We start from the raw sequence: 26,162 nt of genomic DNA, 5'->3' as shown, positions 1-26,162 counted from the left end.
GGAAGTGTTTCCAGCAACAAGCGCACACGCCACAATACCTGACGTCGATGATAGCCTTTCGCGCACCCACAGCTAACTGTCCCAGAGCTGGGAAGGTGGAGCTGTGTGGAAAGGGGGAAATTAACATGCTTCATTCAGCCATCAATTCAGCAGGCTGGGAACACTCCTACATGGCCCTACAGCCTAGAACTTCCCTTAGGGGATGGCACTCACCTGTGATGCAGCACAGACTTCCCTCAGCAGAGGCCCTGGGAGGGCACGGCTTGGAAGAGGGACCAACTCACAAGTCCCAGGGACCATACGCCAATACCAAGGAATTGTGGGTTAGAAGCGGAGACAAACTGTAGTGAGACTAAACTGATGGATTAGACTATTGCAAAAGCTTTAAATCTCCAGGCACACCTGGGAGATTTGACTGTTAAAGCTGCCCTTCCTCCCTGACCACTCAGACACATGCCCCACATTCACAGTGGGCAGCACCAACTACACACGCAACCCTGGTGCACAAGACTCAGACCCCCACTCACCACAAAGACAAAGTTGGGGAGAACTTGCTTGTGAGGAATAGATGGCTCACAGATGCCACCTGAAGGTTAGTTAGAAAATGGGTACTCCACCGAGCTGTAGAACTGACAAATTAGAGATAAGTGTTTGAATCAGTGTACATATTCTAAAAGAACCCTGTCAAGTTAAGCAAATGCCAAGAGACCAAAAACAACAGAAAATTTTAAAGCATATGAAAAAAACAGATGATATGGATAACCCAAACCCAAACACCTAAATCAAAAGATCAGAAAAAACACAGTATTTGGAGCAATTAATCAAAGAACTAAAGACAAACAATGAGAGCATGGCATAAGATATACAAGACATGAAGAAGACCCTGGAAGAGCATAAGGAAGAAATTTCAGGAGTAAATAAAAAAAACACGATCTTGTGGAAATAAAAGAAAGTGTCGACCAAATTAAAAAAATTCTGGCTACTCATAGTACAACAATAGAGGAAGCTGAACAGTGAATCAGTGCCCTCGAGGATGACAGAATGGAAAATGAAAGAACAAAAGAAAGACTGGGGAAAAAATCGAAAAAATCAAAAAGGACCTCAGGAATATGACAGATAATATAAAACATCCAAATATAAGACTCATTGGTGTTCCAGAAGGGGAAGAGAAGGGTAACAGTCTAGGAAGAGTATTCAAAGAAATTGTTGGGGAAAACTGCCCAAACCTTCTAAACAACATAAATACACAAAGCATAAATGCCCAACGAACTCCGAATAGAATAAATACAAACAAACCCACTCTGAGATATGTTCGGATCAGACTGTCAAATATTGAAGAGAAGCAGCAAGTTCTGAAAGCAGCAAAAGAAAAGTAATTCACCACTTACAAAGGAAACAGCATAAGACTAAGTAGTGACTACTCAGCAGCCACCATGGAGGCGAGAAGGCAGTGGCATGACATATTTAAAATTCTGAGAGAGAAAAATTGCCAACCAAGAATTCTTTATCCAGCAAAGCTCTCCTTCCAATTTGAGGGAAAGCATAAATTTTTCACAAACAAATGCTAAGAGAACTTCCTAACAAGAGACCTACCCTACTTGAGGACTAAAGGGAGCCCTACTGACAGAGAAACAAGGAAAGGAGAGAAGGAGATGGAGAAAGGTTCAGTACTAAAGAGATTCAGTATGAGTCCATTAAAGGACATTAAGAGAGAGGGGAAAAACATATTTCTGACAAACATAAACCAAAGGATAGGATGGCTGATTCAAGGAATGCCTTCACAGTAATACGTTGAATGTAAATGGATTAAACCCCCCAATTAAAAGATATAGATTGGTAGAATGGATCAAAAAATACGAACCATCAATATGTTGCATACAAGAGACTCATCTTAGACACAGGGACACAAAGAAATTGAAAGTGAAAGGATGGAAAAAAATATTTCATGCAAGCTACAGCCAAAAGAAAGCAGGAGTAGCAATATTAATCTCAGATAAAATAGACTTTAAATGCAAGGATGTTATTAGAGACAAAGAAGGCCACTACATACCAATAAAAGAGGCAACTCAAAAGAAGAAATAACAATCATAAATGTTTATGCACTCAATAAAGGTGCCACAAAATACATGAGACAAACTGGCAAAACAAAAGGAAGCAATTGATGTTTCCACAATAATTGTGGGAGATTTCAACACAACACTCTCTCCTATAGATAGACCAACCAGACAGAAGACCAATAAGGAAACTGAAAACCTAAACAATCTGATACACGAATTGGATTTCACAGACATATAAAGAACAGTACATCCCCAATCACCAGGATACACATTCTTCTCTAGTGCTCATAGAATTTTCTCCAGAACAGATCATATGCTGGGACATAAAACAAGCCTCAATAAATTTAAAAAAATTGAAATTATTCAAAGCACATTCTCTGACAACAATGGAATACAATTAGAAGTCAATAAGCATCAGAAACTTAGAAAATTCACAAATACCTGGAGGTTAAACAACACACTCCTAAACAATCAGTGGGTTGAAGAAGAAATAGCAAGAGAAATTGCTAAATATATAGAGACAAACGAAAATGAGAACACAACATATCAAAACCTATGGGATGCAGCAAAAGCAGTACTGAGGGGGAAATTTATAGCACTAAAGGCATACATCAAAAAGGAAGAAAGAGCTAAAGTCCAAGAACTAATGGAGCAACTGAAGAAGCTAGAAAATGAACAGCAAACCAATCCTAAACCAAGTAGAAGAAATAATAAGGATTAAAGAAGAAATAAATGACATAGAGAACAAAAAAACAAGAGAGAAAAAATAACACCAAAAGTTGGTCTTTGAGAAGATCAACAAGATTGACAAGCCCCTAGTTAGACTGACAAAATCAAAAAGAGAGAGGACCCATATAAACAAACTAATGAACGAGAAAGGTGACATTCCTGCAGATCCCAAAGAAATTTAAAAAATTACAAGAGGTTACTATGAACAACTGTATGCCAACAAACTAGATAATGTAGAGGAAATAGACAATTTCCTGGAAACATATGAACAACCTAGACTGACCACAGAAGAAACAGAAGACCTCAACCAACCAATCTCAAGCAAAGATATCCAATCAGTCATCAAAAAACTTCCCACAAATAAATGCCTAGGGCCAGATGGCTTCACAGGGGAATTCTACCAAACTCTCCAAAAAGAACTGACAACAATCTTACTTAAACTCTTTCAAAACATTGAAGAAAATGGAACACAACCTAACACATTTTATGACGCTAACATCAATCTAATACCAAAACCAGGCAAAGATGCTACAAAAAAGGAAAACTACAGGCCAATCTCCCTAATGAATATAGACGCAAAAATTCTCAACAAAATATTTGCAAATCTAATCCAAAGACACATTAAAAAAATCATACACCATGACCAAGTGGGGTTCATTCCAGGCATGCAACAATGGTTCAACCTAAGAAAATCAATCAATATATTACAACACATTAACAAATCAAAAGAGAAAAATGATCATCTCAGTAGATGCTGAAAAAGCATTAGACAAAAGCCAACATTCCTTTTTGATAAAAACACTTCAAAAGGTAGGAATTGAAGGAAATTACCTCAATATGATAAAGAGCATATATGAAAAACACACAGCCAGCCTAGTACTCAATGGTGAGAGACTGAAAGCCTTAACTCTAAGATCAGGAATGAGACAAGGATGCCCGCTGTCACCACTGTTATTCAACATTGTGCTGGAAGTGCTAGCCAGGGCAATCTGGCAAGACAAAGAAATAAAAGGCATCCAAATTGGAAAGGAAGAAGTAAAACTGCCATTATTTGCAGATGATATGATCCTATAAGTGAAAAACCCTAAGAAATCGACAATACAGCTACTAGAGCTATTAAACAAATTTAGCAAAGTAGTGGGATACAAGATTAATGCACATAAGTCAGTAATGTTTCTATATGCTAGAAATGAACAAAGTGAAGAGACACTCAAGAAAAATACACCATTTTCAACTAAAAAACTCAAGTACCTAGAATAAACTTAACCAAAGATGTAACAGACCTATACAAAGAAAACTATATAACTCTACTAAAGAAATAGAAGAGGACCTTAAAAGATGGAAAAATATTCCCTGTTCATGGATAGGAAGGCTAAATGTCATTAAGATGTCAATTCTACCCAAATTCATCTACAGAGTCAATGCAATCCCAATCAAAATTCCAACAACCTACTTTGCAAACTTGGAAAAGCTAGTTATCAAATTTATCTGGAGGGGAAAGATGCCTCAAATCGCTAAAAACATTCTAAAAAAGAAAAAGGAAGCAGGAGGACTTACACTCTCTGACTTTGAAGCTTATTATAAAGCCACAGTAGTCAAAACAGCATGGTACTGGCATGAAGATAGATATATCGATCAATGGAATTGAATCAAGAATTCAGAGATAGACCCCCAGATCTATGACTGACTGATCTTTGATAAGGCCCCCAAAGCCACTGAACTGGGACATAACAGTCTTTTCAACAAATGGGGCTGGGAGAGTTGGACATCCATATCTAAAAGAATGAAAGAGGACCACTACCTCACACCCTACACAAAAATTAACTCAAAGTGGATCAAAGACCTCAATATAAAAGACAGTACCATAAAACTCCTAGAAGATAATGTAGGGAAACATCTTCAAGACCCTGTATTAGGCAGCCACTTCCTAGACCTTATAGCCAAAGCACAAGCAACAAAAGAAAAAACAGATAAATGGGAACTCCTCAAGCTTAAAAGTTTCTGTACCTCAAAGGAACCTGTCAAAAGGTGAAGAGACAGCCAACTCAATGGGAAAATATTTTTGAAAACCATGTATCTGACAAAAGACTGATATTTTGCATATATAAAGAAATCCTACAACTCAGTGACAATAGTACAGACAGCCCAATTATAAAATGGGCAAAAGATATGAAGAGACAGCTCTCTGAAGGGGAAATACAAATCGCCAAGAAACACATGAAAAAACGTTCAGCTTCACTAGCTATTAGAGAGATGCAAATTAAGACCACAATGAGATACCATCTCACACCAATTAGAATGGTTGCCATTAAACAAACAGGAAACTACAAATGCTGGAGAGGATGTGGACAAATTGGAACTCTTATTCATTGTTGGTGGGAATGTATAAGGTTCAGCCACTCTAGAAGTCAGTCTGACAGTTCCTTAGAAAACTAGATACAGAGTTACCCTTCAATCTAGCAATTGCACTTCTCAGTATATACCCAGAACATCTGAAAACAGTGACACGAACAGATATCTGCATGCCAATGTTCACAGCAGCATTATTCACGATTGCCAAGATTGGAAACAACCCAAATGTCCTTCAGCAGATGAGTGGATAAAATGTGGTATATACACACGATGGAATACTACGCGGCAGTAAGAAGGAATGATGTCGTGAAACATACGACAACATGGATGAACCTTGAAGACAAATGCTGAGCGAAATAAGCCAGGCACAAAAAGAGAAATATTATATGCTACCACTAATGTGAACATTGAAAAATGTAAAACGAATGGTTTATAATGTAGAATGTAGGGGAACTAGCAAAAGAGAGCAATTAATGAAAGGGGAACGATAACCCAATAAGAACAGACAAGCTATCATGGGTAAATTTAATGTTCTGGGAATGCCCAGGAATGACTATGGTTTGTTAATTTCTGGTGGGTATGGTAGGAACAAGTTTACAGAAATACTGCTATATTAGGTTATTTTCTTGGGGTAGAGTAGGAACATGTTGGAAGTAAAGCAGTTATTTTAGGTTAGTTATCTTTTTCTTACTCCCTTGTTATGGTGTGTTTGAAATTTTTTTTATTGTATGTTTTTTGTTTTTGTTTTTTTTTAGTTTTTTTGATATAGTTAATAGTTAATTTTAAAAAAAAAGAGTTTAAAAAAAATGAAAAAAATATGCAGAGTCCCCCTGAGGGGGGATGAATGAGTAAAAAAATGGGGCAAAAAAAAAAAAAAAGTGTTCTTTTTTACTTTAAATGTTCACTTTAATTTTTATTCTTATTATTTTTGTGTGTGTGGCAATGAAAATGTTCAAAAATTAATTTCAGTGATGAATGCACAACTATATAATGGTACTGTGAACAACTGAATGTACGCTTTGTATGACTGCATGGTATGTGAATATATCTCAATAAAACTGAATTTAAAAAAAGATGTATACTGTTACTTTCATGATGAGGACATAACGGAAATAAACTAGGAACAGTGATTACTGCAAGTAAATACAGTAGCTACCAAATAGTCATGAAATAATTATTTTCCAAACAAATAAAAGACACAATTTAAAAACAAACAAAAAAACGGCAAAACTTTGGTAAAAAACTAAGTGGTACAAATTAAAGTAGACTTGAATTTTGGAAACTATTTAGAGATCCCATTTAGTTTCTTCAAACACTTTCTTATTCCAAACTGTCCTTTATTTTCATAATAAGGAAATACCTACCTAACACAACATAGGTTATACAGAAATGCATCCAGATTTGGTCATGTATAGAAAACTGCATTGACTTAGCTACATAGCTGAATAGAAATATTTTCAAGCTATTCAATGTTTCTACCTGACACCAAAGGGTCAGTGTTTATTAAACACTCACAATGTAATAACAATGGTGACCATGGAGAGAGTTTGTGTATTAAGTTCAGATATATCTACAATGCTGGTATAAAAAATTTTAAGTACTTCCCTGTAAATGTTAGCGATCAGTTTCCAAGACAAAATTGGAGGCAGAAAATAACATATTTTTTAAATTTTGTCTAGACTAATAATGTCATCCTCGGAAGTGTGTTAAGCGCTTTATGCTTGGCTTTCCTTCACTGCCTATTTCTCTACACAATGCCAAGGTTAATCGGGGAATAGAGTGCAAAAGAGATTGACTGTAAGGTTAATTTTATCAGCACTATTTTGGTTCCTTACAGCCTATTTATTTTCTGCTATTAAAGCAAGAAGGACAAGGAGGAGGGGGAGTAGAAGGAAGAGAAGACAAAAAAGGAAAACATTCATAAAATCAAACAAGAGTGCAAATCCATGATTTGCAAACCTTTCTGGTGCGACCATCTGTTACTGAAATGTATTTTAAAAATGATTGCTGCTACTTTATTTTTTATTTAATAAAAAATTGCTAGATCTTGCTGCTATGCCTAAACCTGTCCATATGCTGGTTTATAGAAATATAAGCCCATAATAATCTTCCCTAAATTTAGAAATCCCCTTTCAAATATGCAGCTATTTGTGTAACTATTCTATATTATTTTTTAATAATTTATTGAGGTGAAATTCACATAACCTATAATTAATATTTTAAACTGAACAGTTCAGTAGCATTTGATACATTCACAATGTTGTGCAACCACCACCTCTGTCTAGTTCTAAAACATTTTTCATCCCTCCAGTATAAAACTCTGTACCCATTAAGCAGTTTCTCCCCATTTTCTCCCCACAGTCCTCACAAACACACATTTACCTATTCTAAATATGTCACGTAACTGGAACCATAAACTATGTGACCCTCTGTGTCTGGCTTCCTTCATTTACCATAATGTTTGGAGGTCCATCCGCATTTTAGAATGTATACATACTTCATTCTTTTTTATGACTAACATTCCATGGTATGTGTACCTCAAACTTTGTTTATCCATTCATCTGCTGATGGACATTTGGGCTGTTTCCACATTTTGGCAATTGTGAAGAGTACTGCTATGAACATCTGTATACATGTACTTGTTTGAGTACCTATTTTCAATTCTTTTGGATATATACCTAGGCATGGAACAGCTGGGTAATATGGTAATTCTATGTTTAACTTTTTGAGAAACTGCCGAACTGTTTTCTACAGTGGGTTAATCATTTCAAATCCCACCAACAGTGTACAAATGTTACAATCTCTCCACATACTCACCAACAACTTGTAAGTGTCCATCTTTTCTATTAGTCTTCCTAGTGGGTGTGAAGTGCTGCCTCATTGCTTTGTTTTGCATTTCCCTGATAACAAATGGTGTTGAGCATCTTTTTCATGTGCTTGTTGGCCATTCGTATGTCTTCTGGGGAGAAATGTTTATTCAAGTCCTTTGCCCATTTCTTTTTTAATTTAATAAATTTTATTTTGAAATAAATTCAGTCTTACAGGAAGAGTTGCAAAAACAGTACAAACCCCATACATAGACCTCCATCATACCCCGACCCTCCTCCCCCGATACCCCGATCCACCACCATTAACATCCTGTCACACCACCATTTCTATCTATCCCTCCCTCCCTATCATCCATCATCTATTGCTCTGTTCTCTGAACATATGAGGGCAAGCTGCACATATCTTTGAACAAACAATATAATTCACATATACCTTTCCCATGGACAAGAACATTCTTTTATGCAATCTCATTAAGTGCAGCAAAGAAGTTCAAGAAATTCAACATTGATACAAAGCTTACATTCTATATTTCCTTTTTGTGTGTGTGTCCCATCTGTGTCCCTTTGAGCCTCCTCTCCTCCATCCTCAGATCCCATCCAGGATCATCCTTGGCATTTAATTGTCATCTATTTAGTCTTTTTTTATTTTTTTTCAATTGTGGAAACATATATACAGCCTAAATCTTCCCATTCCAACCCCTCCTTAGCATTCCATTAGTGGGATTAATCACATTTAGAATGTTGCAATGCTATCACCTTCCCACCATCCATTTCTAGAAGTCTCCCTTCACCCCAAACAGAAACCCTACTCTCATTTCTTAACTCCCAATTGCCCCTTCCCCCACTTCTCAGAACCTCTACTCTACTTTTCATCTCTATGGTCATATTCTCTGATACTTTCTTTGTGTTTACCGTGGGGCTTAAATTTAACCTCTTAAATCTATAACAATCTTGTTTTTCTTTGATACCAACTTAACTTCAACATGACACATAAACTATGTTCCTATACTCCATCATTCCCCCACCTTTATGTAGTTCTTGTCAAAAATTACATATTTTACATTGAGTCCAAAACCACTGATTTATCATTACAGTGTATGTATTTTAGATCCTGCAGGAAGTAAATAGTGGAGTTATAAATCAAAAATACAGTAGTATTGGTATTCATATGCACCATGTGATCTTTACTGGAAATCTTTATTTCTTCATGTAGTTTCAGTCAATTGTTTAGTGTCCCTTCCTTTCAGCCTGCTCAACTCCCTTAAGCATTTCTTATAGGACTGACTACTGGTGATGAAGTCCCTCAGCTTTTGATTATCCAGGAATGTTTTTATCTCCCCCTCATTTTTATCCTCCAGGTGTTTGTGAATTCTCCAAGTCTCTGCTGGTTATTGACATCTATTTGTATTCCACTGTGGTCAGAGAATGTGCTTTGAACAAATTCATTTTTTTTTTTTAATTTTTTGAGGCTTGTTTTTATGTCCCAGCATACAGTCCATCCTGGAGAAAGATCTGTGATCACTAGAGAAGAATGTGTGTCCCGGTGACCTGGGATGTAATATTCTATATACGTCTGCTAAAATTTTCTCTCTCTCTCTCTCCTTTCTTTGTCTGTCATTAGGGCTCTCTTTAGTATCTGAAGTAGGGCAGGTCTTTTATTGGCAAAGTCTCTCAGCATTCGTTTCTCTGTGAAAAATGTAAGCTCTCCCTCAAATTTGAAGGAGAGCTTTGCTGGATAAAGTATTCTTGGTTGGAAATTTTTCTCTCTCAGAATTTTAAATATGTCATGCCACTGCCTTCTCGCCTCCATATTGGCCGCTGAGTAGTCACTACTTAGTCCTATGTTGTTTCCTTTGTATGTGGTGAATTGCTTTTCTCTTGCTGTTTTCAGAACTTGCTCCTTCTCTTCAGTATTTGACAGTCTGATCAGAATATGTCTCGGAGTGGGTTTATTTGGATTTATTCTATTTGGAGTTTGCTGGGCATTTATGCTTTGTGTATTTATATTGTGTAGAAGGTTTGGGCAGTTTTCCCCAACAATTTCTTTGAATACTCTTTCTAGACCTTTACCCTTCTCTTCTCCTTCTGGAACACAAATCAATCTTAAATTTGGACGTTTTATTTTATCTGTCATATCCCTGAGATCCATTTCGATTTTTTCAATTTTTTTCTCGATTTTTTCTTTTGTTCTTTCATTTTCTGTTCTGTGGTCCTCGAGGAGGCTGAGTTGTTGTTCAACTTCCCCTAATCTTGTATTATGAGTATCCAGAGTCTTTTTAATTTGGCCTACAGTTTCTTTAATTTCCATAAGATCTTCTATTTTTTTATTTACTCTTGCAATGTCTTCTTTATGCTCTTCTAGGGTCTTCTTTATGTCTTTTATATCCTGTGCCATGCTCTTCTTCATGTCCTTTATATCCTGTGCCATGCTCTCATTGCCTGTCTGTAGTTCTTTGATTAATTGTGCCAAGTACTGCGTGTCTTCTGATCTTTTCATTTGGGTGTTTGGGTTTGGGTTCTTCATATCATCTGGTTTTATCATATGCTTTAAGATTTTCTGTTGTTTTTGGCCACTTGGCATTTGCTTTACTTGATCTCTAATTTGTAAGAACTGCAGCTTGGTGGTGTACACTTTCTCTATCTAACCAGCAGATGGTGCCCATGAGTCACCTATTCCCTTCAAGTCAGTTCTCCCCAACTTTGTCTTTGTGGTGTGTGGGGGTGTGATTCTTGTGGGGTTCAACTGGTGCACTTAATTTGGGTGTGTTGTCGGTGCTGTCCACCCTGAATGAGGGGCGTCTGTTTGAGCGGTTAGGGAGGAAGGGCAGCTTTAATAATCAAACCTCCCAGGTATTCCTGGAGATTTAAGGCTGTTCTCTGCCGCTGATCCACAAGTCCTTGGTATTGGCTTAGGTTCCCTGGGATTTCCGAGTGGTTCCCCCTTCCCTGCTGTGCTCTTCCAGGACCTCTGCTGAGGGAAGGCTGTGTCACATCACAAATATGCGCTGGCCTCCAGGAAAGCCCTGGGACACCGGGCCATGCAGGGGCATTCCCAGCCTGCTTCAAAGATGGTTGAATGGGACGCGTTAACTTCCCCCTTTCCGCACAGTACCACCCTCCCAGCTCCAGGACAATCAGCCGTGAATGTATTAAAGGTCACTGTCCACAGCCAACACTGTGGCATGTGCGCGGTGCTGCGGGAAAGACTCCCCGTCACACTGGGCTTCCCAGTGTGGCTCTGGGCTGCAGGTCCGGCCCTGGGCAGAAGCGTCCCCCGCCCGCCAGGGAGATGGCTACAAGTCGTGTGGTCCTTTCTCCCTTTGGCTCCCCTTTGCTCCCCTGGGCCTGAGACAGTCAGCTGCGGATGTGGGAAGGGGTATCCTCCATGCCAGACACCGAGGCGTTAGCCCAGCCCACTCCCAGTGTGCTTCACTGCGGGGCTCTCCCCGTCTTATCTGCAGCTGCTCCTGGGCTTTTTTTTTTTTCTTTTTAAAGAATTAGTCCGTCTCCAAATGCCAACCCACCATTTCCCCACACCGCAGCATGGCCGAGGGACTTTCAGCCGACTCACTCACTCGTTTCAGAATGCAGACCCCTGGTTTCACCAAATGCACAGCCCCTGTAGATTTAGCAGACATTGTCTGGCTGGTGCTACTCTGGAACTGGTGTTCCGGGTCACTTTCTGGGTTTTATATAGTATTTTTCATGGAGGTGTTTTTTTGCCCTGTCTCACCTAGCCGCCATCTTAGGTTCTCTCTGCCCATTTTTTAATTGGTTATGTTTTTTTGTTTCTGAGCTGTAAGAATTCTTCATATATTCTGGGTACTTACCAAATATATGACTTGCAAATACTTTCTGCCATTCAGCAGGCTGTCTTTTCACTTTCTTGATAATATCCTTTGATACATAAACGTTTTTAACTTTGATGAAATAAATTTATCTACTCTTTCTTTTGTTGCTCATGGTATTTGTGCCATATCTAAGAATCTACTATAAAACCAAGGTTATGAAGATTTACCCCTATGTTTTCTTCTAAGAATTTTATGCAATTCTGTTTTACATAGTTTCAGCAATTATATTTAGGTTGATTGATCAATGTTTGTATGTGATATGAGGTACTGGTCCAACTTGATTCTTCTGCATGAGGATATCCCCCTGAACCATTTGTTGAAGAGACTATATTTCCTCTATTCAACGGTCAATTGGTCAGAGATGTGTGGCATTATTTCTGGGCTCTCAATTGTATTCCATTGGTCTATAATTCTATCCTTATGACAGTACCACAATATTTTGATTACTGTTGCTTTGTATTAAGTTTTAAAATCAGGAAGTATGAGTCCTCCAACTCTTATTCTTTTTCATGGTTGTTAACATGATTGTTTGGGGCTTCTTGCAATTCCTTATGAATTTGAAGATAAGCCTTTCCCTTTATGCAAAAATGGATGAAAGTTTGATAGGGTTTGTATTAAATCTATAGATTGCTTTGGATAGTACTGAAATCTTAACAATACTGTCTTCCAATCCATAAACATAGGATGTCTTTTCATTTATTTGGGTTTTTTTTTTTTTTGAAAAATGTTTTGTAGTTTTCTACGTACAAATCTTTCACCTCCTTGGCTAAATGTATTCCTAAGTATTTTATTCATTTGGATATATTATAAATGGAATTGTTTTCTTAATTTCCTTTTTAGATTGTTCACAGTGGATATTTAGAAACACAACTGATTTCTGTGTGTTGATCTTGTATCCCATGCTAAATTCACTTAACTAACCTTGTGAATTTATATTTTCTAAATATAGGATCATTGCATCTGTGAATAGAGATAGCTTTACGTCTTCCTTCTTAATTTGGATGCCTTTTATTTCTTTTTATTGCCTAATTGCTCCAGGCAAGAGTGTTGAACAGCAGTGGTGAAAGTGGGCAACTTTGTCTGATCCTGATCATAGGGGGAAAAGTTTTCAGTCTCATCATCCAATATGATGTTAGTTGTGGATTATCCATTTATGCCCTTTCTGATCTTGAGAAAGCTACTTCTATTCTTAGTATTCTCAGTGTTCTGATCATGAAAGGGGCTGAATTTTGTCAGCTGCTGTTTCTGCATCAATTGAGAGGGACATGTGGTACGTTTCCTTCATTCTATTAATTGGTGTATTTCGTTGATTGATTTTCTTATTGAACTGTTGCATTCCTGGGATAAATCCCATTTGATCATGGTGTATAATCCTTTCAATATACTGTTGCATTCAGTTTGTTAGTACTTTGTTGAAGACTGTTACACTTACATTCATAAGGGAGATTGGATTCACCAGGGAAGCCATCTGGTCCTTGATTTTTCTTTGTTGGAGTTTTTTTATTACTGATTCAGTCTCTACTTGTTATAAGTCTGTTCAGATTTTCTGTTTCTTTTCGAGTCAGTTTAAGTGTTTCTAGAAATGTGGCCATTTCATCTAGGTTATCTAATTACTTGTCATACAACTATTCATAATACTCTCAGTATAATCCTTTTTATTTCTCTATGTTGGTAGTAATGTACCCACTTTCACTTCTGTTTTTAGTTATTTGTATCTTCCGTCTCCTTTTCTTTGTCAGTCTGGGTAAAATTTTGTCAACTCTGTTGATCTTTTAAAAGGAGCAAATTTTGATTTTATTCTCTATTTCATTTCTCTCCACTCTAATCTTAATTATGTCCTTCCTTCTGTATTTTGCTCTTCTTTTTCTAGTTCCTTAAGGTAAAATGTTAGGTTATTGATTTGAGGTATTTCCTTCCTAATATAGGTATTTACTGCTACAAATTTTCCTCTGATCACTGCCTTCACTACATCCTGTAAGTTCTGATATGTTGTATTTTCATTTTCACATATCTCTAAATATTTTATATTTCTCCTTGTGATTTCTTCTTTGACTCACTGACTGTTTTAGAGTGTGTTGTTAAATTTTCACATATTTGTGAATTTTCTAGTTTTCCTTCTGTTTTTCGTTTCTAGCTTTACTCCCCTGTAGTCAGAAAAGATATTTTGTGTGAATTCAGTCTTTCAAATTTATGAGACTTGTTTCATGGCCCAACATTTTTCAACCCTAGAGAATGTTCCATGTGCACTGAGAAGAATGTGTATTCTATTGAGTGTAGTTGGTTTATAATGTCGTTCAAGTCCTTTATTTCCTTATTCAACTTCTGTCTAGATATTCCTCCCCATTACTGAAAGTGAGGAGCAATTTTACTTTTAAATGAAATACCATATATTCAAAGCCCCATATATCACATGCTCCAAATACAGTTTTAAAAGAATTTTTAAAATATTCACACAAAAGATTTCGACTGTCAATAAAGGAGCACTCATGGAAATTAGAAGGGACTCTTATTGGCAATATATTACTATTTTGGGGGTAGACAAATAATTCACTCACAAACGTAAGGTGGGAAGCAATTTTATGTATGTTGTCTAATTTAGCATATATTCAAAGTCAAAATAATTAGACATACATATCACTTTGAACATTTACATTACTTCTAATCACAGTGATATACACATACAACTTAAGTCAGGCCCAGTGAAGTCAAGGGAAGTAAAGTAACATTTATTGAGTGTGTATAAAATACCTAGAATCGTATTAAGAACTTAGCATATGCTTTATGGTAGGGATTGTTGGAGGAATTAAAGAAATAATAAAAAATAAATGCTGAGCAAGAGGCTTAAACAGTGTGAGCACTTAAATAAGTGCTAGCTATAATGAAATTCATTTTAAAGATGATGAAACTAGGTCAGCAAGGTTTATTAACTTGCCTAAAGCCACTGACGTGGTTTTTAGATTAAAATCAAGATTCAATTTCATGTGTGACTCCAAAATCTACATTTTTTTCCCATCTGTATCAAAGCAAAATTCTGTAAAAATTGTTTTCCTGTCCCATAATTCTGCAAGAGACTTGGGAATAAAATTCTAAGCAAGAGATGCTAAGTACCTAACTCCTATGATCAAAATATGTTTACAAAAGGAAGATCTTAGGCAAATTTAATTGTTTAAATTTTCTTGCCCATGAATTCTTACTGTTTAACATTAAAGTTATTAAAAGATTGTGAGGCAAGATGGCGGTACAGAGAGGAGGGGAATTTAGTTAGTCCCCTAGAGCAACTAACAAACAATCAGGAACAAATAGTAAAAAATCTGGAATAAATGCTGGGGGACAACCATGACTGTCCACACATCATACACCAACCTGGATTTGATGGAACGGCTATGATCACAGCATAAAATCTGAAAGTAAAAACTGCACACTCATTCCAGGAGCCCCCTCCCCCCATGGCAGGCTAAGCCGTAAAACCTCACTATGGGAGAAACCAGCAGTCCCTGCAGAAACAAGCGAATATACCTCAGCCCAGCTCCAACTGGGGTCTTAACTAACAATTGTGGACTGATGAATACAAGGTACAAACATAGACAAACCCCAATAAACAGACAGAGACTTTTAGTGACGACTGACCTTAAAGAGCCAGAAAACTCCTGTGTCCTGGGGAAGGGAATCCAGAAGGCCAGGTGTTCTCTATGACTGACTGGCGAAACTTGGGGCTGTGAACTGGCTCTGAAAGGGGGCTTTCATTCCCTTTTTCTCTCTCTCAACCTGAGTGGCCCCGAGGAGAGAACCTCAGCAATTCTTAATTCGCAGTGCTATGACCCAGACAGGGGTAGAGATAACAGAGTCAGAGACAAAGAAGCAATTCAAATGCAGAAGATAACTCCCTAGAGGGTGTATCTTCCCTAAGAGGAAGGAGATAGGGCCCACCTCTACTGCCATCTTCTCTTCAGAACTCAGACCCCAGAGCCTGGGGGGAAACAGCCAAAACAGAAACTAAGGGGCCACACCTCCTCACACCAGTTGGGAGCGACAGGCTGACAGGCACCACCTACTGGGCAGGTTAGGAAAAGCACAGCGGCTAGAGACCTCACAGGAAATGCTGTCAATCTCTAAGACACACCCTCAGGGAGACTTGAAACTCAATATAACCCCATTCTAAGATCTGAACCCATTCTGGCCTGGGAAAATCTGATTGGGGTAACAAAGAAAACCAGATACCTAGACAACAGAAACTATAATCTACACTAGGAAAAACAACGATATGGCCCAGTCAAAGTTACAAACTTGCACCTCAATCAAGATACAGCTGAGATATTGTTTCACCTTAATGAAACAATTAAAAATTTACAAAGAAATATTCTAAATCAAATCAAAAAACAAATCAACGAGTTCAGGGAAGATATGGGAAAAGAGATGAAGGATATAAAGAACACTGGGCAAACAAAAAGTAAAAATCAAACCTTGAAAAAATAACTGGCAGAATCTATGGAAATAAAAGGCACAACACAAGAGAAGAAAAACACAATGGAGACATGCAACAGCAGATCTCAAGAGGCAGAAGAAAACACTCAGGAACTGGAGAACAAGATACCTGAAAGCCTACACATAAAAGAACAGATAGGGAAAAGAATGGAAAAATATGAACAACGACTCAGGGAACTGAATGACAACATGAAGCACATGAATGTACGTGTCATGGTGTCCCAGAAAGAGGAGGGAAGGGAAAAGGGCAGAAGAAATAATAGAGGAAATAATCAATGAAAATTTCCCATCTCTTATGAAAGACATAAAATTATGGATCCAAGAAGCTCAGCATACCCCAAACAGAATAGATCTGAATAGACCTATGCCAAGACACTTAATAATCAGATTATCAAGTGTCAAAGACAAAGCAAGAATTCTGAAAGCAGCAAGAGAAAAGCGATCCATCACATACAAAGCAAGCTTCAAAAGACTATCTGGATTCTCAGTAGAAACCATGGAGGCAAGAAAGAAGTGTGTGATATATTAAAGATACTGGAAGAGAAAATCCACCAACCAAGAATCCTATATCCAGCAAAACTGTCCTTCAAATATGAGAGAAGAGTTTACAATATTCTCTGACAGACAATGACAGTTTGTGAACAAGATACCTGCACTACAGGAAATGCTCAAGAGAGTACTACAGACAGACAGGAAAAGACAGGGAGTGAGAGGTCTGGAACACAATTTTGGGTGATGGTAGCACAGCAATGTAAGTACACTGAACAAAGATGACTATGATTATGTTTGACAGAGGAAGGTTAGGAGCATGTGGGACACCAGAAGGAAAGAGGAAAGATAAAGACTGGGACTATATAACTCAGTGAAACCTACAGTGCTCAACAATTGTGCTAAAATGTACAAATATGTTTTTACATGAGGGAGAACAAATGAATGTCAACCTTGCAAGATGTTAAAAATGGGGTGGTACTGGGGTAAAAAATACAATCAATGCAAACTAGAGACTATAGTTAACAGAAACATTGTATAATGCTTCCTTTAATGCAACAAAGGCAATATACCAAAGCTAAATGCCTATAAGAGGGGGACATAAGGGAGGTATATGGAACTCTTAGCATTGATGATGTTGTCTGACTCTTTTATTCTACTGTAGTTTAATTTTATCTTTCCTTTTGTTGCTTTTTAGCTGTCATGTTTTTTTGTTTCTTTTTCTTTTGTCTCGTTACCTTCGACTCTACCTCCTTCTTTATGGAAGAAATGGAGATGTCCTTATATAGATGTTGATGATGGTGGTGAATGCATAAATATGCATTATACAGGGAACCACTGATTGTTTACTTAGGATGGAATGTATGGTGGGTGAACAAAACCATCTTAAGAAAAAAATGGGTTGATGAAGAAATCTTGAGGGCACTATATTGAGTGAAATACATCAAACACATAAGGACAAATATTGCATGGTCTCACTAATATGAATTAATTATAATATGTAAACTCATAGACATGAAATATAAGTTACCAGGATATAGAACAAGGCTAAAGAATGGGTAGCAGTTGCTTAGTATGAGCAGAATGTTTAACTAGGTTGAACATGTTTGGAAATGGACAGAGGTGATGGTAGTACATTATTGTGAGAATAATTAACAGTGCTGAATGGTGTGTGAATGAGGTGGAAAGGGGAAGCTTAGAGTCACATATGTCACCAGAAGGAAAACTGAAGGTTAAAAGATGGGAATGTATAAAACAGTGAATCTTGTGGTGGACAATGTCCTTGATTAACTGTACAAATATTAGAAATCTCTTTCATGAACTAGAACAAATGTATGACACTATAACTAGAAGTTAATAGAGGGGTATATAGGGAAAAAAATACACCTATTGCAAACTATATACTACAGTTAGTAGTATTTTAACATTCTTTCATCCACAGTAACAAATGTTCTATACCAATAATGGAGGGAAGGTGGTTAAGGGTATGGGAGGATTTGAGTTTTCTTTTTTTTCTTTATTTCCTTTCTGAAATAATGAAAATGTTCTAAAAATATGTTGGATGCTGTGCCAGTTTGAATGTATTATGTCCCCCTAAACGCCATTATCTTTGATGCAATGTGGTGTGAGCAGACCTATTAGTGTTGATTAGATTGTAATTCTATTGATTGAGTGTGTCCATGGAGATGTGACTCAATCAACTGTGGACAAGACCTTGATTGGATAATTTCCATGGAAGTGTGACCCCACCCATTCAGAGTGGGTGTGAATTAGTTCACTGGGGCACTATATAAGCCCAGACAGAAGGAGCAAGTTTGCTACAGCCTTTGAAAGTGAGACCATGCAATATTTGTCCTTATGCATCTGACTTATTTCACTCAATATAGTGCCCTCAAGGTTTCTTGAAGAAAGCACAGGAGCTGAGAGAAAAGCTGCAGCTTACAGAGACATTTTGGAGACAGCCTTTGAAAGGAGACTTTTGTTCCAGAGAAGCTAAAAGAAGACAAAAACCCTAAGAGCAACTAAGAGTGATATTTTTGAGGAACTGCAGCCTCGAGAGGCACATCCTGAGAGAAAGCCATTTTGAAATCAGAACTATGGAGCAGATGCCAGCCATGTGCCTTTCCAGCTAAACAGAGGTTTTCCGGACACCATTGGCCATCCTCCAGTGAAGGTACCTGATTGTTGATGCATCACCTTGGACACTTTATGGCCTTAAGACTGTAACTGTGTAACCAAATAAACTCCCTTTTATAAAAGCAAATCCATTTCTGGTGTTTTGCATCCTGGCAGCATTAGCAAACTAGAGCAGATGCACAGCTGTATGATGGTACCATGAGCAACTGATTGTATACTTTGGATCTTTGGATGATTGTATGGTATATGAACAATCTCAATAAAATTAAATTTAAAAAGAAAAAGAAAGAGATTGTGAAAAGTCCTCACATTCAGGACAATTAACATAGCTCAGCCATGGCAAAAGGAGCAGACAGTTTCAGCTTTGGGATATTAAAGTGGCTGATGTCTGACTCTAACCCACCAACATTATCCTTCTGAGGTGTCACCAAGGATGTTTGACCACTAAAACCCTTTAGATAGAAGGAAAACTTGTACTTTATAGTATAACATTCAACATTCATCCAAAGTTCAATACCAGATGGCAATATCATATTGCTCCTAAAGGGGAATTTTAATCAGAGTACTTAATTGGGAAAAAAAAAAAAAAAAGTGACCTATTGATGCAAGTTTCTAAACTCTAATTTGATTATTTCTATATCTTAGCCAGTCTTTACCTTGTAAATGAACTTAATCAATCTATTGATTTGAATCAAGAGAACTGTATTTTCCTTTTATTCCCAATATTAACTACTTAGCCTCATCAGCTACAACCCAAATTTCCCCTGCAGAAGGTATTAATGTTTTACATTGAATATTCTTTCTCGAGGGCACTCCATTTTTATAGCATTAACACAAGGACAGACCCTCTTCTCTCGTGGATAGGAATACACAGTTCTAGACGTACACTAAAAACTAAGCCCATCAATCACACTATATAACACAGGAGCATAATTTGTTTTAAATCTCCACAGAAAGCTTTAAAATAAAACCTTTCCCACATGTCCTCTTTGACCTTCATGTTGTCAGACCTCCCAAGAAATTCACAACATAAAAAATAAAGCAGGATGACACTTCTTTAATGATGAAGTTCACAGAGCCTAAGACACTATACCATATTATCCAACTAAATACGGCTCATTAGCTAGTACAGCTACAAGAGAGAGTGGTGAAAGGGCAATCACTGTTATTTAAGAAAAAGCGGAAAATCAATGCTGGTTAAGGCAACTCGAAGAATCCTCCACACTGCCTAAGTGGCAGTTAGAACTGCCAACTCTAGCCATAACATAATGCCAATCCTAGCTCAATACCAGATTTCTTCCCAATTCTACTTCCATATTCATTCCCTCTAACTCTCATTCCAGCCATTGTATTAGCTTTAATATTAACTACTTGTGCAACAGTGAGCCTTTGTTTTTCAATTGGTAAGGTAACTTCTAAAATCTAGTCTATCAATGTACAATCATATAGCCTTTCAAATTTTGAATCCAAAGTCTCAATTTCAGAAATATAAATTCAGAGCATCATGAAAATGTAAGAAATCATTACTTGAGTGAGGTAAATGATTGCTGGCACTAACATCCTAACCTTTGGTTTTATCACTGACTAGCTATGAGACCATGAGCAAGCTAATAAACATTCTGTACCCTAGTTTCCTTATCTTGAAAATGAGGATAATAACAATGTTTACCTAATAGGACCATTGAGAGTATTAAATGAGTTAATATAGATAAAAGTGCCAGGCACATACTAAACTTGTTAATAAATTCCCAAAGAGACTATAAAAAGGTAGGTACCACTGCTCTACAAAACATCACAAACCCCAGCAGTCATTCTCTCCTCACAGAGAGGACTTCATATACTGTAAGCAAGACATTAAATTAGGATTGGAGGTTTACAATTATTCAAGGAATAGTGAAACCATGTGCATTTCAAGGAAAAGTAGTCAAAAAAGAGATCCAACATGACTTGCGTAATATAAGGCAAAGAGTGACATCTATGTAATATGATAGAAGACCAACTGTTAAAAAATAAAAAACAAAAAAAACAAAAGACGAGAATTTGGGGAAACTAGGGAGAAGCAGACTCTAGACCAGACTAATAAAGAGCCTGGAGCAGAAAACAATCTTGCTCTCCTGTCTCTTATTTTTTATGTGAGCGGCTTTGCATTAAATATACTTACAACTCAGATGGAAATGAAATACTTGTTAAGCTTATTTACCTCCCATGAAAAATATTTTTTCCCCAGAGAGTTCAGCATTTTTCAACTTTAGGCCTACCAGAGGTTTAATGTCACAGTAGAAAACATTTTGTGTTTTAATTGCTCATCTGTACAGAAGTTTCTCTAATACATAATTTCATTTTCCAATTGCCCAATTCAAGGAAAATTTGCTACCATAAGTAAGCATCTAGGATTCAACATGATAAAGTAAGATTGTTCTTGCTACCAGTTAAAAATGTTTTCAATTTTTCACTAATAAACTAGAAAGCAAAGAATGAACTCCTATTTTTAAGGTAATTAAACCTAAAACATTTCATGAGCTACCTAAGTATATAAAGTCTAAAGCAGCATTTGTCAAATATACTATAAATCATAAAAATTATGTAGGTGCAAGAATGTCCAAGTTTATTTTCTAAATGAAAGTAGTAAAAATCCTTTGGAGAGAAGATACGTTTCCCAGTGCTAAAGCAGTTAGCTTCCAATTGCAAGTGAATAATGATGACTGTACTTTTGCTTTGTACAAAGAAAATAAATAGTGAATTACAACTTGGGAGTTCTGTGACAATTCAGTATATAGTTCATAAATATATAACAATCATTATAGCATAAATTTACTGTTAATCTTATTATAGTATAAGCTCATCAATGGAAACATGGAAGAATAAATTTATAGAGATAGAACTGGCAAAACTTAATTTAAAAAATATTCATTTCCTTCTCACATCTCCATGTGAAGTAAATGTAAATTGGTACATCCTTGAAAGGGCAATTTTAAAATATCTATCAAATTTTTAACCCAGCAATTCTACTTCTAGAAATCCTACACAGTTAAACAAAAATATGTACAAAAATAGTATTTGCTGCATTGTTTATAAAAGAAAAAAATTACTGGATATATCCATACTATGGAATATTATATAACTGTTCAAAAGAATGAGACAGACTATACAAAGCCATATGGAAAGTGACAGCACATACACTGTTAAATGGAAAAAAGTTTCAAAACATATTTTATATGATTCCATTTTTAAAAAGGTATATATACACACACACACACACACAATCACATATATGCTTGTACATGAAAATGTTTGGAAAAATACACAAGACACTCCCCAAATTGTTACTTCTGCAGAGTGGGACTAAGAGAGATTGTAAGAGAGAAGATTTTATTTATGAACAATGAGACGGTATTACTTTAAAATAAACTACCTTTAAAATTCTTAACTCCCCATGAGGATGGTATTCTAGCTCAGGTTTTAGCATGTTTCATTTTAATTCATATCCTGAATTCTTTCATCTCTGGCTTACAGCTTTGAAATTCCATAGAATCTAATCTTCATAAGTTAATTAGCTATCCAACAAGCTAACCTAAATTTAAACTGCAAAATAGTAAAGCTGTTTAAAAATTAAAGCTGTTCCCAATAGCTATCTCCTTTATCTCACATCACCACTCCCCAACAACTGCATAACTGCATTTCCAAAAAGATGGTAAGAGAAAATGTAAACATATGTAAATGTTCTCACATGTTCTATAGCACCCGCCTGTCCATTACTATACTCTCGATATTGTCCAAGCATCTGGTCCACTTGTCGTAAGTTCCGACTGGTGTCCTTGAGAAAGAAAACTGACTTTATTAATTGTACCAAACTGTTTTTCCCAATCAACCTCAGTAATATGTCAAGCAGCTAAGTCAATAGTTTGTAAAAGGTACAATTATACACAGTGTTGGATATTAATGTACCTCATAAATAGCAAATCTTATTAATACCACTAAGACAGAAATTCAAATACATCTGCACTTTACTTGTGTGAATTTGAAGTACATAATTTAAATCTTTATCCAAGGTTCCATAAGTCAGCAACAAAACCATAAATTGAAAAACAATCCTCATTACAAATTATGCATCTCACCTAATTCAGACCCTCTTCATAAAAAACCAATGCTGAAAGAGCAAAGCCAGTAATTCGTGTAAAAGAGAAATATATCATTAGGATCAATGCTATTTCAATTATGTCATCTCAGAAATTGATTCGAACAGGAAAAAAAAAGTAGCCTTTAACCTTTAACTAGCAACAAAAATTAGTTCCAACCACAACAAAAATGGTCTCTACCTAAAATATGCTGTTTAACCTACAAGGTAAATGAAGATATTTCTTTCCAAAAAATATATACTTATTAAAGTATCTCATTGGTGGGAAAGTACAAGGATGCATACCACAAAAATTCATCATTTGTTTAAATATAATAATAATAATAATAAAAATAAAATAAAAATATATAAAAAATAAAATAAAATATATAAAAATAATAAAAAAAAAAACTTTGATTTTTTAATCAAATTATTGCTTCTTCCCCAGAAATTAGCACCTTTTTACCTAGGCATAATAATACCAAAGTGTTAAAAGCCAAAACCCATGCCTATCCATGTGAAGGCAAAAGTAAGGGATTAATTGGGGAGAAATAAAAAAATTTCTGGGTTTTCTTTTTCTCAGTGTAACCCTGCCACCCTTTCCCCCAACCTCTTTTCCTACCCCTTTTTCTGTAGAAAAGCTGTAATCTACCTCCATTCAAACTTCTAAACTGTCGAAGTTTAGACTGTCAAATCAAAATGTTATCTCTATACTATTCACTCATAAACAACTAATCTTCTCAAAACATGAGCAACTTCTGGGCCACAAAAGCTAAACTACAGTAATTTCTAGGTTTAACTCCCACAACAGTTTATTTCAAAATATCATTTTATCCAAAAATGCTCTCCAAAACCTACCATATATTACAAATGTACTATGGTAGGCAGAATAATAGCCCCCAAATATGTCCAGATCCTAATCCCCAGAACCTGTGAATATGTTACATTACATGGCAATTGTGATTATAGATGTAATTAAGTTAAGGACCTTGAGATGGGGAGATTATCCTGGATTATCTGAGCGGGCCCAATATAATCATAAGAATCCTTAAAAAGGGAAGAAGAAGACAGAAGAGGAGTGAGAGTGATATGATGCAATATAAGAATAACTGAACCCATCACTGATGGCTTTGAAGGTGGAGGAAGGTGACCACAAGATAAGGAATGTGGGCAGCCTCTAAGAAGACGGAAAAGGCAAGAGAACTGCTTTTTCCCTAAAGCCTCGAGGCAGGAATGCAGCCCTGCTGACAACTTAATTTTAGCCCATGAGACCCATGGTCAATTTCTGGCCTATAGAAGTGTAAGATAATAAATTTGTCTTATTTTAGACACTGGCTTTGTATTAATTTGTTACAGCAACAATAGAAAATTACTACACTGATACTATTACTCAGCTCAAACTATTTAAAATCTATTAAATGCAGTCACTGTAAAACTAACCTGTAAAGTACTTGTTATAGTGTTGACCTTTCTGGTGACGTCTGCAGTAGTATGATTTTGCATTCCCCTGTGAGTTGACCTGGTAGCCCATTGACTCAAATGGTCACGACGGCGGACATTGTCTGAATCGCTGGAAGATTCCGCCATTGATGTACATAAATCCTTAAAAATAAATCCAGGCCAAGGTCATTCAAATAGTAAGGAACATGGAAATAAGATATTAATTTGTTTACCTTTTTTCCTTTTACATATTTATCACATCAATCATTTGGCATACTGTAATTTCTACACACATAAATAGCTTAAAAACACAAAAAAGTCACTTCCCCACATATTTCCCCCTCCTTCGTTTCTTCTGCTTTAATAGAGCAATTCCTCAAATATGATTTTCATCATGTTGGCAACTCCCAATCATAATCCCTTAGTTTTGTGCAATGTTTCCAAACTTTAAAAGTACGTTCACATACAATGCAACACTGTAAGGTAGACTGGACAGATATATTGTTTTCACCACAGATAAGAAAAACACAGATAGTCTCTAAACCTAGAATCTGTCAGTCTCTTAATATTAATCTGCTGTCCATTCTACTAAATGGTAAGAACATATATATCATTAAACATAAAATATGACAAACAGAATGACCTACAAGAAGAGAATCTCATTCAGTGTACACTGAACACTCTCAAGAACCTTAATTTAAAATATAATAAAATTAAACAAATGCTATTCAGAGGTAGTACAAATTCTACTACAGGGAATATATGATAAGATGGCATGTTCAACATCTTCACCAAAAGTAGAAAACCAAACATACTGTGTATAATTTCATCAGTAGAAACTTCTCTAAACATCTTTCCTCCAATTCTTACCCCAATTCTCTATTTAGTTAAAAAAATTATTTCATTCAAGAACATCTCAAAAGTTTCAGAAAACTTTATAGACGTTGAAGAAACTAAATATATTCAGAACAAAGAAACATTCAAGAAAACTCAACTGATCAAAAGTGAAAGTTTGAGTATTCCAGTACTTTCATTTTCTGCTTAACAGAGGATTAATGTAAACTTTATTTTAACAATAATTGTTATGAACGTCCTAAAATCTGTAAGACCATTTTTTTCTGGCTTATTAAGTATGGTGTGATGAAAACTGTCTTAGATTACAGGATATTCTGGACTTTTAGATCTTTATTCTGAATGCATTTGGAAAGTACATGACCACAGATCTAAAGAAAAATAAAGGGGATTTGCTAAATGCAGAGATCCTAGGATATCTGATAAAAGCAATAATCTTTTTAAAATACTAGATAAAAATAAAACTAAATAAATAAATAAGGAAGGAAGGGCCTCTGCTATAAGTTTAGGTCTTTCCAAGTGAAGTACAATCTGTCCCTACTGCAACAGCAAAAGAATCAATGGAATATCCAACTTCTTCACCCTGAGACAAGGTTTCTTGAGAGAACATCCAGTCAAACATGCCTCTCCTCTGCCCATGCCTCTCAACTTCCTTCCTCACCTATCTCCTCTGGTTTTGCCTCCATTCTCCCTGTCAAGAAGTACAAAGGTATACTGCCCACAATGTAGCTCCCTCCCACATCAGTAAACATGAAAAACAAACTAAGGCTGAAACAGTTGTTAGTTTTGCTTTTCCTGGCTCACAATTGTTTACGTCCCAAAGAAATCAAGT

General features: G+C 36.3%; 1 protein-coding gene across 5 annotated transcripts in view; it reads right to left on the bottom strand.

Annotated features, from left to right (window-relative positions):
- CEP128 (centrosomal protein 128) overlaps positions 1-26,162 on the bottom strand; it is a 632,097-nt gene that overhangs the window by 584,399 nt on the left and 21,536 nt on the right. For 3 of the 5 annotated variants that reach the window (XM_037832153.1, XM_037832154.1, XM_037832157.1), the window contains 2 exons: positions 24,479-24,640; positions 22,652-22,738 (listed from right to left, as the gene is read on the bottom strand). In XM_037832153.1, coding sequence (XP_037688081.1) covers positions 22,652-22,738; positions 24,479-24,625 — 234 coding nt within the window. In that variant the 5' untranslated portion in view covers positions 24,626-24,640. Of the gene's footprint in view, positions 1-22,651; positions 22,739-24,478; positions 24,641-26,162 lie in introns of those variants that run through there. The other 2 variants (XM_037832155.1, XM_037832156.1) reach the window with 1 other exon arrangement.

The sequence above is a fragment of the Choloepus didactylus genome, chromosome 4 (genome assembly GCF_015220235.1).
Source record: "Choloepus didactylus isolate mChoDid1 chromosome 4, mChoDid1.pri, whole genome shotgun sequence".
NCBI lineage: Eukaryota > Metazoa > Chordata > Mammalia > Pilosa > Megalonychidae > Choloepus > Choloepus didactylus.
The sequence above is the reverse complement of the archived record's forward strand: the minus strand, read 5'-3'. Positions and strand labels throughout refer to the sequence as shown.